General features: G+C 43.4%; 1 protein-coding gene across 6 annotated transcripts in view; it reads left to right on the top strand.

The window, feature by feature from the left end:
• LOC308072950 (putative cation-transporting ATPase 13A4) overlaps positions 1-15,311 on the top strand; it is a 50,541-nt gene that overhangs the window by 31,714 nt on the left and 3,516 nt on the right. For 4 of the 6 annotated variants that reach the window (XM_080410586.1, XM_080410581.1, XM_080410584.1 and 1 more), the window contains 11 exons: positions 621-784; positions 1,841-1,963; positions 2,607-2,686; positions 3,993-4,035; positions 4,950-5,059; positions 5,340-5,436; positions 6,154-6,226; positions 7,503-7,677; positions 8,151-8,365; positions 9,854-9,942; positions 12,091-12,171. In XM_080410586.1, coding sequence (XP_080266712.1) covers positions 621-784; positions 1,841-1,963; positions 2,607-2,686; positions 3,993-4,035; positions 4,950-5,059; positions 5,340-5,436; positions 6,154-6,226; positions 7,503-7,677; positions 8,151-8,365; positions 9,854-9,942; positions 12,091-12,171 — 1,250 coding nt within the window. Of the gene's footprint in view, positions 1-620; positions 785-1,840; positions 1,964-2,606; positions 2,687-3,992; positions 4,036-4,949; positions 5,060-5,339; positions 5,437-6,153; positions 6,227-7,502; positions 7,678-8,150; positions 8,366-9,853; positions 9,943-12,090; positions 12,172-12,680; positions 14,640-15,311 lie in introns of those variants that run through there. The other 2 variants (XM_080410583.1, XM_080410585.1) reach the window with 1 other exon arrangement.

Below are 15,311 nucleotides of genomic sequence, written 5' to 3'. Positions count from 1 at the left end.
GACATCTGTATCTTTCATACAGTTATAGTCCAAGAAACACTTGTGTTGTAGTAATGACATGAGCTGAACCATGCAGGCTTACATCCCTTGACAGCTTCACCAAGCTAGGTCAGATACCTAACTTAATCTGCCCCACTTTCACCATAGATCAGAGCCTTCCTGTTCCTCTGATGCTTTCCAGTGAGTCCATTTGTTCTTCCTGGTAAGGTTGTCAGATGATGTACACAAAGACATATCATGCAAGATCGCGTCTTTAAAGGGCCTCATGAAATCCTATTGTCATACATAAGCAGAGATAGAACATGGATGCCAGGACAAATCACTGAACCTTATGACATCTGGTAATTCTATTGTCTAAAGCACATAATCTGGGAGCACATTCCCCATCTGGATTTCTTCAAGCTGAAGGTGAAAATATTTCATTTCTAAATGAAAATACATTTAATTATCAAGGCAGACCTCATCTGCAGAGTTTTGATCCTTATAAAAAACTTTTCTAGGCACAGACACCAAAATCTTAGATTGTTGTGGATCTATGTGAAAACTTAGAACTAGTGTTTCCTCCATAAACAATTCCTCATTGCAGAAATTGTTAATAACACTCCCATTGATTTTTCTAGGTGACAACATTCAGACTGCTGTAACTGTTGCGAGAAATGCCGGGATGATTTCTCCAATGAGTAGAATGATTCTTGTGGAAGCAAACAAAATACCTGGATCTTTTTCAGCATCTATAACCTGGAAACCACTAGAAGAAAACAAACCTGAAGATTACAGAAGTCTGGTGAGCATATAAGAAGCAGGTGTTGTGCAGCAGGGAAACAAACTAAGCTGGAATCTTTTAAATAGTGCAGTGGGATTATACTAATATAACAGAGATCAGTCACTCGCCATTGTCTGCATGTCAGAATGTTATGTGCTAGAAAAGTGTTTAAAAAGAAGGGCCCTTTATAAATATGTTCTCCACTAGAGCTTTCTTTCTAGCATATTACTTTGTGAACATGTTCTTGTTAACTGCCTAGCTAGGTTTGAGAACAGCTTTGCAGAAACACAGGAAAGATTTGTCCCTAGCCCTCGTGCTTAGCTGATGCCAATTTAAAGCATGTTTCCTTTCCCTGCTGGGTAAATTTGATAGTATAGATGTGGACTTAAAATCTGTGTAACTGCACTGAATGAACGAGCTATTCAAGCAGGTAAAAAGTTAGCACTGCCCCATACCTGCAGAATTATAATGCAGATTAACTGTTGAGAAATTGCATATACACAGTGAAACATAGGCTATCTATCCTAAGAAATTGTGTTTCATCATCTCCACAAAGAAACGGAGATAGAGACTATTTACTGCCTCTCTGAAGAGTGTGTCTGAAGGTGCTGACCTTTCTCTGAGAAGTATTAAGAGTCAGGTGGATGACAGGGAATCTCTGCAAGGGCTGTTGAGGGACTCCTTTCTACCAAAGATCAGCCTGAGCAGCATCTTCACCGTATTTCACTGCAAAAGGCATGCCTAGCTGTGGAGCCCATATGCTCTCTCTAGCCACTGTCACTCACAGTGCAGCCCACCAGTTTGGCACTATAGCATAAATTTGATCAAATATGATAATGCTGAGGTCCAGCTTTTCAGACTTATAAAGCACCCAGTTCACACTAAAATTAATGGCATTATACGCCTAAATCCCTTCACAAATCCAGGCAAAGGCATGGGCCTTGAACTCAGGTCTCCCAGAGTCTTTACAAGTGCCCTCCGCGTGGTATGACCACTTCTTTGTAGTAGTGCTTGTGGAAATGCACATAGTAGCTTTTGGGGGCCTGGGAGCAGCACTCATTCTGTCTTGTTTTATAGGAGGATGACAGTCAGACCAAACGAAGAATCAAGCTGGCATTGGGATCAGGCCAGTATCATTTTGCCATGAGTGGAAAATCTTATCAAACTGTAGCACAGCATTTCAGGCACTTACTTCCAAAGGTAAGACCTGGATTATTTAACAGAAGTAGGCTTGCCATTTGGTATATTAGGATTGTCCTGATATAAGTACCCAAAGAGATCTGTACCAGGAAATCTTTTGGGAACAATTCTAACCCTGAAATACTTATGGACTGGATGAATCTCTGATAGTAATGTATGGGGACGGATCCGAAAATCCTTGGATTTTATGTGCGTGAGGGGAGCAGACCTGCCTCATGGTGTGAAGACATGACCTTAAACATTTGTGCCCACATGCCTAGCCCTTGCACAGCGCTGACTCTGTCATTTTTTGGAGAACAGGAGAAAACATGGTATTATACAGCATGCAATTTAGCATGACTTGTCTGTTTCATGGGAAAGATAGTTTCATGACTTCTAGTCTAGTAAATCCCTGCCAGGTAATCTGTGTTCATCAGGTAACTCAAATGACACACCAGGCCTCTTGTCCTTATTGTGATTATTTTTTCAAAATATTAATGAAGATGCCTTTTATCTTTGACCATCAGCCTTTCCTGCTTTGGAGTCTAGCATCGGTTGTTTGGAAATGTGAATTTTTGGTGATTTCTATTCTAGATTATCACTGAAATCACTGTGACTCTTACCTCAGGTGCTTGAAAAATCACTTCCATTTTTCTCATTACAGCTTCTGCTCAATGGAACAGTTTTTGCTAGAATGTCTCCTGGTCAGAAATCCAGCCTTGTAGAAGAGTTTCAGAAGCTGGAGTAAGTTTATAATGAGTACTAAGAGTTAGGAAGCGTTTCATGAATTTCCAGGATTGAAAAGAGTCTAATAAGAGCTAGCTTTTGTCTAACAGCATTTTCTGAAGTACACAAAAATGAAATTTCCACAGACATATAGCTTGGCAATTAAATTCCAAAAGCCTGTTGAATTCCATGTTAGTTTGGCAACCTGTCAAAGACTTAACACTTCCACGATTCTGGGTTTCTTTTGTTCACATAACCTTCCTTTCTTAATTCTCTGTCTGGGCCTGAAGGAGGGACACTTGTCAACCTAATATTTTTAGGAATATTTCCCAGCACTACAGCTTCTGTGATGCTAGCAGTCTTTTTACTGCACTATTGCTGACTCAGTGTGATGGATTAGAAAACATGCCAGGGCAATCTAGATTGGTATGCCCTGTGCTGTTCACAGTCACAGAGGTATATACATATTCCTGAGTCCCAGGTGTCTTGTTGCTTGTTATTCAACTGTTTCCCAAGTCTTTTGAATACCCCCACCCTCACCTCAACTAGTTAGCCCTTGGCCTTGCCCTAGAGCAGGGTAAGCTTTAGGCTGTTTCTGATTATCAGCCTGGTGTGAGCAGCTGTGAGCACCCCAACCAGTCTGGTCTCCCTGGCCCACCATCAGTGGCCTCCCGACGAGAACCTCCCCTGCACTGAAATCCAGGCCTCCACAGTAACAGACACAAGTGAGTCAGCTCCTGAAGCACTAGGCTGATTTTACTTGGATGCTGCAGAAATAAGGATTGACTTTTATGGCTCATCATTTCACAAGGTTATTTCATCCTCAGTGTGCGGAGCCGTCTCCCGATATCCTGTTTAAGCCCATGTTCTCCTTCTCTTTCTACTCCAGCTGCCTCAGTCACTCTCTGTCTGCCCCAGGAGATTCTGGCAGGACTGGACCCCAAAGCAGAGTCCCTATTCATGTCTATTCCCAGTGAACATGAAGTACCAGTGCCTGCAATCCTTCCTTTCTTAGCAGGGCTGTCACCATTAGCCCTTTCCTCTGTTGTGACTGACCTTAAACCCCACGAGGGTGGGAGGCTGAGTCCATTGTAGGTAACAAAACCTCATGCTACTGTATTTTTCAGTCCATCACAACAGAAACTACTGTAGGCACATCTGAGGTACAAGCCCAAGGCCCGTGAACAGTTCATAGTCCTGTATTTCAGTCTTTCAGCTTTCCAGAAGGGCTTTTAACAAAAAGCCATGGAGGAGGCTCCGATTCTCTCCTGTTTATAGGTCTTACTTCTCCCAGAACTGAACTGTAGGTCACTTTATTTTTCAGTTACTTTGTGGGCATGTGTGGAGATGGAGCCAATGACTGTGGGGTAAGTGAAAATTCTTTACAATATATTGATTTTAAAAACTAAAAATGAATGCAATGCCAGTAGAATATCCCAAACTGAGCACATGCTGGAGATGAGAGTGCTCTGCTTAGTCACAGAATAGCTCTACTGGCACCAGTACTGATTCAGGCCTGATCCCACAGTGTGGTCCTTAACGTGCCAGAGCTGTCCTAGGCAGAGATTGTTGCAGTCTGTGGTCTCAAGGATTGACTAATTTCCTTTGTAAAAAACACTGGAGTATTCTTCAAATCCTCCATTGGGGTTTCTGTCAACATCTTCAGTGTCTGGGGGTGGAGAAGACTAGAGTGAGGAGGAGTGTCTGTGGGCAACAGCTGTAGCCGTACAAGGCTTTTGTAAATGCACATTTTAGAAGTGCAAGAAAGCTGTTGTGTTTTTTTTTTCTTCTAAAAGGAAGGGTCCAGGTTCAGGAGAGACCTATAACTCCCTCTGGGCAGGTTTGGTTTACTTCATGACTTAACACATCCTTGTGACAGTAAGAGCAATGCCATCTAGGCACTGAAGCACTTGTCTTAACACAAAGTCCCAAGGATTATCCTGGGGGAAGTAAGCAGAGAACCTAGACTGCCTACATAAGGCATAACTGCAATTAAGTGCTAACACAGGAGGCAGAGCCAAATCTGTCTCCTGCAGCTGATAGTGGATGGCTTTGGGGTCTGTGGAAAATGGGTTTTCCCATGTTGTCATCCCCATTCTTCTGGACCCAATGCCTCAACCACATCCCACTAGAGGAGGCTTTTGGGTGGAGCACACCCAGGCGATGAAGAGGGACTGCTGTTCACAGAACGTATCGTGTAATAAGGGGTCAATTCTGGGCTGACATGTCAGTGGCTGTGTCTTCCTGGTTTGTGAATGCTGAAGAATATTATGATTTTCAGGCTTTGAAAGTGGCACATGCAGGGATATCGCTGTCGGAACAGGAGGCATCTGTGGCTTCACCTTTCACATCCCGAACCCCCAGCATAGCATGTGTGCCAGAGCTTATCAAGTAAGCGTGGTTTCTTGTTTCCTGTTTCATAAAGGAGACAGTTCCTATTCCTTCCAAATATTAGTGTTGGGCATTCCCGCCATACCAGAATATATATATCTAGAGAAAAATAAGTGTCTTTGACCTTGAAATTTCCATTTGCCTAGTTCCCATCTGAAATTCCTTCAAGATAGATTAATTCCCTCAAAGCTACAGGAGTGCATCTACAGCTGAGAAGAGGACTGGCAACAGGAGCATTCCCATCACCTAATTGTTGTCCTATATTCATGTCTTCACACAGGGAAGGCCGTGCTGCCCTTGTCACTTCCTTCTGCATGTTCAAGTACATGGCTCTGTACAGCACCATTCAGTACCTTGGTGTTCTCCTGCTGTACTGGGTACGTCTTGGGAACGTGTTGGCTAGAACTGGATGAGCTACTACTGCCTTGTAGGAGAAACATGCCATAAAAGCCACAATAAAACTAGGGTACAGAGCTTTACCTTTCTCTGAGCTGCAAATGTCTGTGGCATGGTCGTATGATCCTCCTGTACCCTCAGCTGAAAACTGGAGAGATTCTTCCCATTAACTTCAGTGAGCAGACTTAAGATGCAAGGCTGAGGTATTGAACAGTATTTTGAATGAGGGCATATGTCTGAAAAGGGAGAATCTGGTGTAAGTGTATGCTGTTGCAATTTATTCAGCATTTAAAGCATGAATTAACTTGACAGTAAGCAAAATCCCCTGGAGTGCCTTAAACCACTTTTGCATGGCTTCTACCCAAATAGGGAGGAGGGCTTTCCATTCGGAAGTCACCCAGCATTGAGAAAGCGTGTCTCTTCAAACAGCTTTCTTTTATATTGCATTGAGTGAACTGGAAGCATTGTTAGTCTGAACGATGTACAAAATGAGAGTATTCACTGCAGACCCAGTGATGATGAATGTATTGGCAGGGTGGTGGATTGTGTGGTCCCCTTATCTGCTGAGTAGTGTTTCAGAACAAATAGCAGAGCATTAGCTCCATGAAAATAATACAGCTTTCTGGAGATGATACAAACAAGCCCACGGCAAATGTCTGATTTATGGGTTTTTTTTTTCTTTGTGTTCCTCTTTTCAGCAACTAAACTCCTTTGGGAATTACCAATTTCTGTTCCAAGATCTCGCTATTACCACTGTAATTGGTGTGACAAGTAAGCCCTTTAGTCATCCTATATATTAATGAAAGAATTATCTCAAATATTTTTCACCTCTTTGGAAATGCATAATTCTATGTACGGAAAGAAAGAAAAGAAGAGACTACATAAAGTACAGGATGTTTAGTAGAGGAGGCATTTTGTTTGAGAAAAGCTCTGAAATAAGATGGGTAATTCTCAGTGGTGCATTTGCTGAGCATGTATGTTGTTGATAACTGGGATGTTATCTCTAGCAGTTGTTAAACCAGACTTAATTTAGTGGAAAGTCAGGCTTTTCCCTGTTGACTGAGGAAGGCAGATTAAGAAGATACTTAAGAATCCATGCCCAAATGAAAAAGTTTAGGCATCAACTCTTTGGAGTCTGACTCACATTTGAAACTGTAGGCAGGAGGCACAAGAGGCAATGGAGGAGAAAAAAGGGACAGATGTTGGACACTACAGAGCAGGAAGCTGTAAGCGAAGAATGAGAAAGGAAAGCGGTGCTGGAGGGAAAAGAGAAAGCTGGGATTGTTTAGGTAGAGTAAATGCAGGGAGAGGTTTAGAAGCAAGAATAGCAAGGGCAAGAGCATGAAAAGCATATAGCAAAAATACATAGTTGTCTTCCATCCCTGCTGGAACACAGACAACTGGAAAAGGCCTTGATTAAGTCAAGTCTAAAAGGGTCAGCCGCAATATTGGGTGTCAAAAGCTGCCTTGCTGTAAATAGCCCATTTGGAGACTGCATCAAGGCTTTCTGTGTAGCTCTTTTACTGAAAGTCTGGATAACTTTGTTAAGCCTAAGAACAGAGGAAAACCTGTTGGTCCAGCTACTGCAGTCCTCCTGCAGCTCAAACAGCTGGGCACTAGGTGCTTAGTTCAGGAGGATGCACAGAACGTAGGCAGCAGAAAATCCCAAGCTGCGGTTGACAAGTGACAAAGAACAGGAGAGCTTGAGCACGTCCTTATATCCTTGGGCCTGACAGTAGCCAAATAAAATAAAAATCCAACATTTTATTTTCAAAAAATGTTTCATAATAGTTAGATGCTGTAAAATCCAACATTTTATTTTCAAAAAATGTCTCATAATAGTTAGATGCTGTTAATTAACCTCTTCTATGGCCAATAAGATTTGGTGGGAAAACAACTCTGTATTTTGTACTTGATATAGTATTTGTATGTATTATAAAGAACATTACAGCCTGTAAAAGTGCTGGCCATTGATAACAGTCAGCGATATACAGCAGCACTGCTTGTATTTTGGACACACTAGTAAACATGTCTGTGCATGTTTCAGTGAGTTTCACAGGTGCCTGTCCAAAGCTGGTTCCTTACAGACCTCCTAGCCAACTCATCTCACCCCCGCTGCTGCTTTCTGTTGTACTTAACATCCTCTTCAGCCTCAGCATGCAAATTTTTGGGTTTGTGGTGGTACAGGAGCAGCCTTGGTATTCCAAGACCAATATACACAGGTAGGTCCCCTCCTTGGGACTCTGGGTGACACAGGGCAGACTTGTGGGGACAGGTCTACCGAATACTACTGATCAGCTTAACTACAGGCCTGATCAGCAGCTGCAGGTAGACCCTGATGCTTCCCCACAAGGTGCGGACACGTTAACCGGTGTTGTCTGTGGGTCCCTAAGCTCTCCAGCAAGTCTGCTGCACAGCACAGTGCATGTGGTGAGAATGCTTCTGTTGAGCACAAAGAGAAGTATTTGCTTGCAGGGAAGACCAGGGTATCCAAGTGGGTTTGAGCTCAGGCTCTGCTGAGTTCAGCAAGCTCAACCCAGCAGGTAGGGTTGAGGACATTGCCAATAACCTACATCCTTGTGATAGCAGGAGCAAATCATGGCTGTGAGGGAGGATTCCTGATAGTGGTAGTGGAAGCTAGGGGAAATAACCAAGACAGTGATGATTTGCTGACCAGTGTGACACACTTTTTCAGCGCCTGCCTCTCAGCAAACAACCACATGGAGAATTCTTCCTCCATTTCCAGCTTGGGCCTCCATGGGATGAGAGATGAAGCTCATGGGCAAACAGACAATGGCTACAAGAGCTATGAAAACACCACAGTGTGGCTGCTAAGTACCATCAACTGCCTCATCGTAGCACTAGTGTTTTCCAAGGGAAAGCCTTTCAGGCAACCCATCTACACAAACTGTAAGTATGGGGAAAGAGGCAGGGATCTGTGAGTAAGTCAACTCAGGAGGTCAATTCACTGGGGAAAAATTAAAACTTGACCAAAGTAATGCCAGCCAAAAAAAAAATAGGAGCCCAATATTAGATTTCTAAATGACTGAAGGCCACCTTTTCATAAGTTTTAGTGCCAATGGAATCCTGTGACAAGCAGCTCTCTGAGCTGGGCCCAAATGTTGTGCTTCTGTATTGCTAAAAACTTGGCCATGGTGTTTGGATTTCTGAAACAGAGAAATGGAGTTTGATAAAAACTTTTAAGGAGTAGCAGGAAGGTGTTGTTGGCTTGTTACTTAAGGCAGCCTGAGTGAGACATTTCAAGAAATGGCAGAATTAGGTGGTCTCACTTTGCTTTAGTCTTTAGAATAACTCTGGAAGAGCCCTGTGCCTGTCTCCTCAGAGCATGCTGGTTGAGCAATATTTGAGAGAACTCATGTTCAGGGCATTCTTTTGGGACCATCTCAGAAGGAAAAATATGATAAAATCTGCACATTCGCAGAGGCTCTGTTTCCTATTCTAGAACCAGAGATGTTTAGCATTTGCTAAATCTATGACCAGTTTACTTCTTCAAAGAGGAAACATCAGGGGCAATAACTTGAAGAGACTGTAGCGAAGTCTAGTAGGTCTGTTCTGCCTCTGAAAGACTGTCATGTGAAGGGAAGATGAGCACGTGACTCTGGCAGTTCTGGAAGTTACAGTGAGGCATGAGAGCTGTTTTTCTTTGTGGAACAAATCCTGCAGCTGTCTCTCAGACAAAGCTCTGTTCAGTTCTTTAATTGCTGAAGAGTTAATGCTGCAGGTTTCACAGCTTTGCTGTTTTGATATAGTAATAGTGAGGAGGGGATATTCGTCCCAGATAGCAGAAGAATGGGTCATCCATCCCCCAGAACAAGGCAAAACCAGAGTGAGTGTCTGCAGAGTGAAGTTCAGTGCCTGACAGCTGAAAATTATTTTATTCATCATTGGAACATTTGCCTATGGATGGGGAGGGCAATAAATCTCCACTGCTTAGACTCTTTAGATCCTGATTGAAAGAGAGTCTTGACATCACTGAAATTGAGGGCATTGTTCCTAATTGTGTCAACAAGAGCAAGACTACATCCTGGACGTTTTTCTGAATGACAGGAGACACAGAGCTCAGAGAAAGACTCACTGGAAGGCTCTAAGGCTTCTCAGATATGAGAGGTCAGATCAAAATGTTCAAAATACTCATTTGACATTTTAGATGTGTGACTACAAGGTTTGTCCCAGCCTTACGTATATCTGCTTGACTGACTAAAGCGGGGGTTCTACTCTGTTCATTTTTCTTTTGCTGAAAGTTCCTTCCTATCTCATGAATTCTTTTTTTTTTTGACTGTTTGACACGGAGCGTGATTACAATCTTTTGTAGTAAAGCCAAGCAGCTGAGATTGCTCATAAACCTGTGGTTTTATTTGCTTGTTCTTGTCCCTTCAGATGTGTTCTTACTAGTGCTCATAGGGCAGCTGAGCATTTGCCTCATCTTGGTGTTTGCTGATATTGATGATCTCTACTCTAAGATGGATGTGAGTATTGTTCCAAGATGGGTTTTCTTCCTACTACAGTCCCCTTATAAGTGCGCTGGGATTGTTTTTAACAAAAGGCACAGACTTTTGCGGGGATAGATGGCACCTCTAAAGACAAATAAAATTTGAAGAGATGGATTTTAGATGATGGGATCAAAGAACCTTCTGGAGGTATGGTAGCTCCAAACCAAGACCTGTGCATTCTGACAGCTGGACAGCTACACATGTATATTTGATTGTTTCAGCATATTGTCCGTGCAACAGAATATAGCGCCACTAAGCTTACTGTGCTTGGTATGTTGGTGGCTTGATAGTTGCAAAGCCTGGAGGAGAAAAGGAGTAGACCCTGCAAGTTTAAACTAAAGCACCATGTACTTGTGTTTCTCAGGCTGTTTTACCCTGCACACAAATCCTCCTGCAAAGATCTGCCAGTCGGCACTCACAGCAGCTCTCTATTCTCAGCCCCTAATATTTTCAGTCTCCTTGTTTAAATTTCAGACAGCTTGCAGTTTCCTAAAGCAGCATTTGGGTTTAGAACAGTTGTAGAGGAAGACTAGTGGGGCTGCCTTGGCAATAGAGGATCTATCTTGATCCTTGATTAATAAATACCAATAGAGCTTGGCTGATTTTTTTCTGGCAGAATGCAAGCTGGGAGTTGCCTTGTGCAAATCCATCCTAGGGGAAATGCAATGGAAGTGTAAGATCTCCATCAGACATAGGACCGGGCTACTAGTGGACCTGACAATTAGTGTGTTGAGGCTGGGAAATGTTAACCTCCTTCAGTGTGACACCCTCACAGCCTTGTAGTAGGTGTCACAGGAACAAAAACCCCAAAGCAACAGATTGTTGTTTTTTCAGTACATCTTTAATCAGAACGATGAAGCGTGGCAGCTTTAAACCAAGTACTAAACATGCTACTGCTTCCAGTCCTGTATGTTGGTGTGACAGTTAGTACGTGGATTTAGAAACGGAAATAATGAAACACAGAAAGAAAGGTAGACAAGGGGAATGGACCTGGATGTCAGATGACAAGCAGCCTGACTAAAGCTGCCTCAAGGTGTAACTTCCCAGAGCAGCAGCTCAGTGGGTGGACCCAGCGAAAGAATCTGCCACGAGATGGCACTTTAAAGCAAGTCTTAGTCCTGTCGTGGGCTGTGGTGACACAGGACATTGCCAGCACTGCAGCTATGAGGGGCTAAAATGCTTTTGGGAAGAACTGCACAACTCCCAGGCTCTCTGGTTGGAGTACACTGGATTTGCTGGGATGAGAAAAGGAGGGAGTGGCAATAAGAAACTGCAGTAGCCTAGCCCTGGAGAAACTGCTGATCCAAATTCTGGATCTGAGCTGCATCTCCAAAATAAGTCTGGGCTATAGCCAGAAGGCCAGTGCTGCTAACTGTGGGAAGCTGGAGCTGGGTTTGGAGCTGAAATATTCAGACTTCAAATTATTGCCCATACTAGAAAGAAAGGAAATATTTAGATTTCCTGCTGGAGTGCTGGAGTATGGTTTTCTTTCCTGCATTGTAAGTTGTAAAGTGCCTTTATCAATTACTCAAGTAGCAGTGTTGGCTCATCAGCAGTGAACAGCCAGTGCAGGATTCTGGCTTTTGATGACATGAAGCTGGTGAAAGGACTAGAGAACAAGTCCTGTGAGGAGCAACTGAGGGAACTGGGGTTGTTTAGTCTGGGGAAAAGGAGGCCGAGGGGAGACCTTATTGCTCTCTACAACTACCTGAAAGGGGGTTGTAGCGAGGTGAGTGTCAGTCTCTTTTCCCAGCTAACAAGTGATAGGACAAGAGGAAATGGCTTCATGTTGTACCAGGGGAGGTTTAGATTGGATATCAGGAAAATTTTCTTCACTGATAGGGTTATCAAGCACTGGAACAGGCTGCCCAAGAAAGTGGTTGAGTGACCATCCCTGGAGATACTTAAAAGACATGTAGACTTATGTCAATAACATAATGATAACTATAGTGCTCAGGGACATGGTTTAGTGGTGGAGTTGGCAGTGTTAGGTTTATGGTTGGACTTGATTACCTTAAGGGTTTTTTCCAACTTAAATAATTTTATGATTCTATGACACAAGCTCCCACGGGTATCTGGTGTGTACACATGCTGTTGAACAGCTTCTCCTGCTTTTTTCCCCAGCTTGTTTGCACCCCTACCACGTGGCGGATCTCCATGGTGGTAATGCTTGCAGTCACACTTGCTGTGTCCTTCCTTGTTGAGGTGAGCATGCTTCATTGAATGTCTGTCAGCACTAACTGGAAAGGTGAAATCATTGGGTCTCACTCTTTCTTCCTCCTCCTCAGCCCCGCCTGGGAATATCTAGTAAAACACAAGCCATTGCTGCTGCCTCGCCCTTACTGTCTTTCCTCAGAGGCCCACATATGAATGATCAGATATAAGGGAATGCAAGGCCCAACCACCTTTTCTTTCCTCTGGTGAGAGGGATGTATCAGACCCTGCCCCAGGCTAGTGAAATACGGGAAGTTTTGGGGTTTCTACTCAGATCCTGAAAACTGTCAGGAGGAGCTTGTCCCAATTTTCTAGTGGATGACTGCTGGTGGAGCTGCTGTGAGAAGTGGTCAGTAAAAGGTTATTGAAGGGATGTGGAAGAGCAGGACAGGGTGGGCAATCTGGGTCTCCACTACTTGCCCTGTGTGTGTCCTGTGGATGAAAAGGGAAAAGTGCGGTCCAGGTTCTCCAGTATCTTCCTTTTGGTCTTGTGTTTACAGGAAGCGGTCATCGAGAACAGAGCTTTATGGCTGCTTCTGAAAAAGACCTTCCGGTACCACTCAAAGAGCCATTACAAGAGGCTACAGCGAGTGTTAGAACAGGACTCAGCCTGGCCACCTCTGAATGAAACCTTCTTCTCAGATTCTGTGGCAATATCAGTAGAGGGAAATATGGGTGGCCATAGCAATCCAACATTTGACAGCAATGAGGATGTATTCTGAAGGAAATTGCAGAGGACACATGTTCAGGACAGCTGCAGTTGGTTGTAGAAGGACTATCTCAGAGACGTAAGAAAAGAGCAAGGACCAACCCATCACTGCTCCCCATTCTAAGACTAACCGTCTCTGGCTTATTTTTGATTTAACTGGAAGCAGAAAAGCTGGCTGCAGTAACATAAAGCCACAACAGTGTTTCTCCTGTCCTCTTGCCCATGTATTAATGGCTGCCAGCTGTAAATGGAAAAATTTGCTGAATATTGACAAAGCATTCATGGTTGAAACACCCCGTTGCTGCATCCCTCTCTTGAACTGCATGTGGTTCCTCCAGAAGAAAAGTAGCTAACTGAGGTATCAGCGCTCTTCTGGGGAGATGCCCTTTGAGAAAACAAGGAGACCTTACTCCTGATAGAGGCTGCTGAACATAGGCGGGTCCTGGGATTCCTATAGTTCCCGGGGTTTCAGATAATGCTACCTGGTGTCTGGTGGTGGGGTTTTTCCCCCTTCTGGCAATACTTGGCTTTCTGGACCTGGAAGGAGCTGCAAATAGCCAAAGCCTTTTAGAAGCATCCACTCCCACCACCATTATGGTCTTTCCACAATGGGAATAGTGTAGAGCTCTATTGCTAGCTCACTGCTACCAGGCAGCGTGTTTGCCCTCTTCTCAGTTTAAAATGTGGTTCCTGCATTTTCTGGGTGAAAAAATCTTCAGAACTACAGAGCAGAATGATTTCATTGTTTAACTGTTCTTTTTGTTGAGAAAGGTATTTGTTCAGGATATACAATTTTTAAAAGTAGAATGAAACACATGATAATTGCAAATTACAATCTCATCCTGTGGGTCTACAAGGACACCCCTGTGGTGTGAACTTGCTCTACTAGAGCAGATGCTGCACAGCTGGGCTGTGGCCTGGCATCAGCTCCTAGTTTACCAGTGCCAAAAGAAGCAGGCATTGAAGAGGTTACTACCCCCAAGGAGCTAAGGCCTGAATTAAAAGACAGGAAGCCAGCTAGGTCTCAGAATATTTTTATTAAATTCCATGGCATGCTGTTAAGTTGAACCATCTGAGGTTTAACTCTCTTTTCCAACCGTAATTGCATAGACTACACACCATGTGTCAACTCATCAGCTCATATCCCTCACCTGTTACCCTTTGATGGTGACTCACTGCTGTGTTGCTTCTGCTGTATGTAAATCCAACAGCACTGCACATTTCTGCAAGTTTTACCTGCTCAAAAAAATCCGCTGCCAGCACATATTCTCTTAGCCCTGTGATGCGAGGCAGACTTCCTGCTTGCTGTATTTTGCAATCTCAGTCTCCAGCTACATAAACCAACAACATACCAGTCAAGGAGGCTTCAGACCAAGAGTGACACTCTGAACTGACTGCACAGTTTGTTTTTCACAGCTGAAGCTTGCCCATGCTTTTCCTGGGTGAGGCTGAGAAGCCCTTTGAGAGCACTACAGTGCTGGGAAAAGTATGTTCCCACTATTTGACACTAAAGCACTCCTGCACTGCTGAAGAAACCCAGAGAATCAGGCAAGTTGGGAGTCACAGTAAAGATTCCTTTGGTCTTTTAGAGTAAAAAGTAGCTCCGGAAAACCAAGAGCAAATCAGAAGAAATCACAGATTGTTTTGAATCAACATGTCTGTACCAGCACAGTGTTTGAAAAGAATTTAGCTTGGTCTAAAAAATAACTATTTTTTTCTAAAAAGAAAAAAAACAAACCCAAAGCAAAAATACTCAACTTCCATAAAACATTCGGCTCACAGCAATTTTTTCTGCATTTTAGGCAGGTTAAACATAAACAAATGGAGTCAATACTTTCCTACCTACTGTAGTTTACCTAATGGTAAATATCTGCCACAAAGCCACACAACTTGACACAAACCAGAAGTGGTTCACATTTATTCATAAAAGTGTCTCCAAAGTTAGCATGAGTTCCTAGTTTGCAGCAAAATCCATTGGAAAGTAAAGTCTAGGTGCTTCTTGCAGCTTAAGGAGACATCAAAGAACAGGCTGGTGGAGTTCCTCCATTCATCCTCTGAGATACAGTAACTTTTTCCTTGGAGACAAAATTCACTGTCCTCTTTAAGAATTCCTGCACACAAATATGTTGCTGCATGTGATAAACTGGCAATTGCAGCAGCACTGCAGACTAGGCGGGTAGTTAATGTCACAGTTGACAGTACAGCAGTACCAACTCGTGGCAAACCTGCGGCACCTGTAGGGTCAACAAGATAAAGACCTGTTTGCCTGCTGCTGAAATACAGCCTTACCTCCAAGAAATAGAATCCACATGCTACATGATATTTAACCTTTGCCACTATTTAAGGTGTCAGTCTTGTGTTCCATCTTCCTATGCAAGGCCAGTATCTCCAGCCGTACTGGGACTCATTTTATTATCTTCCC

The sequence above is a fragment of the Falco punctatus genome (assembly GCF_963210335.1).
Source record: "Falco punctatus genome assembly, chromosome: 13".
In the NCBI taxonomy this organism is placed as follows: Eukaryota; Metazoa; Chordata; class Aves; order Falconiformes; family Falconidae; genus Falco; species Falco punctatus.
Note: the sequence above shows the minus strand (reverse complement) of the source record. Positions and strands in the feature narration are given on the sequence as shown.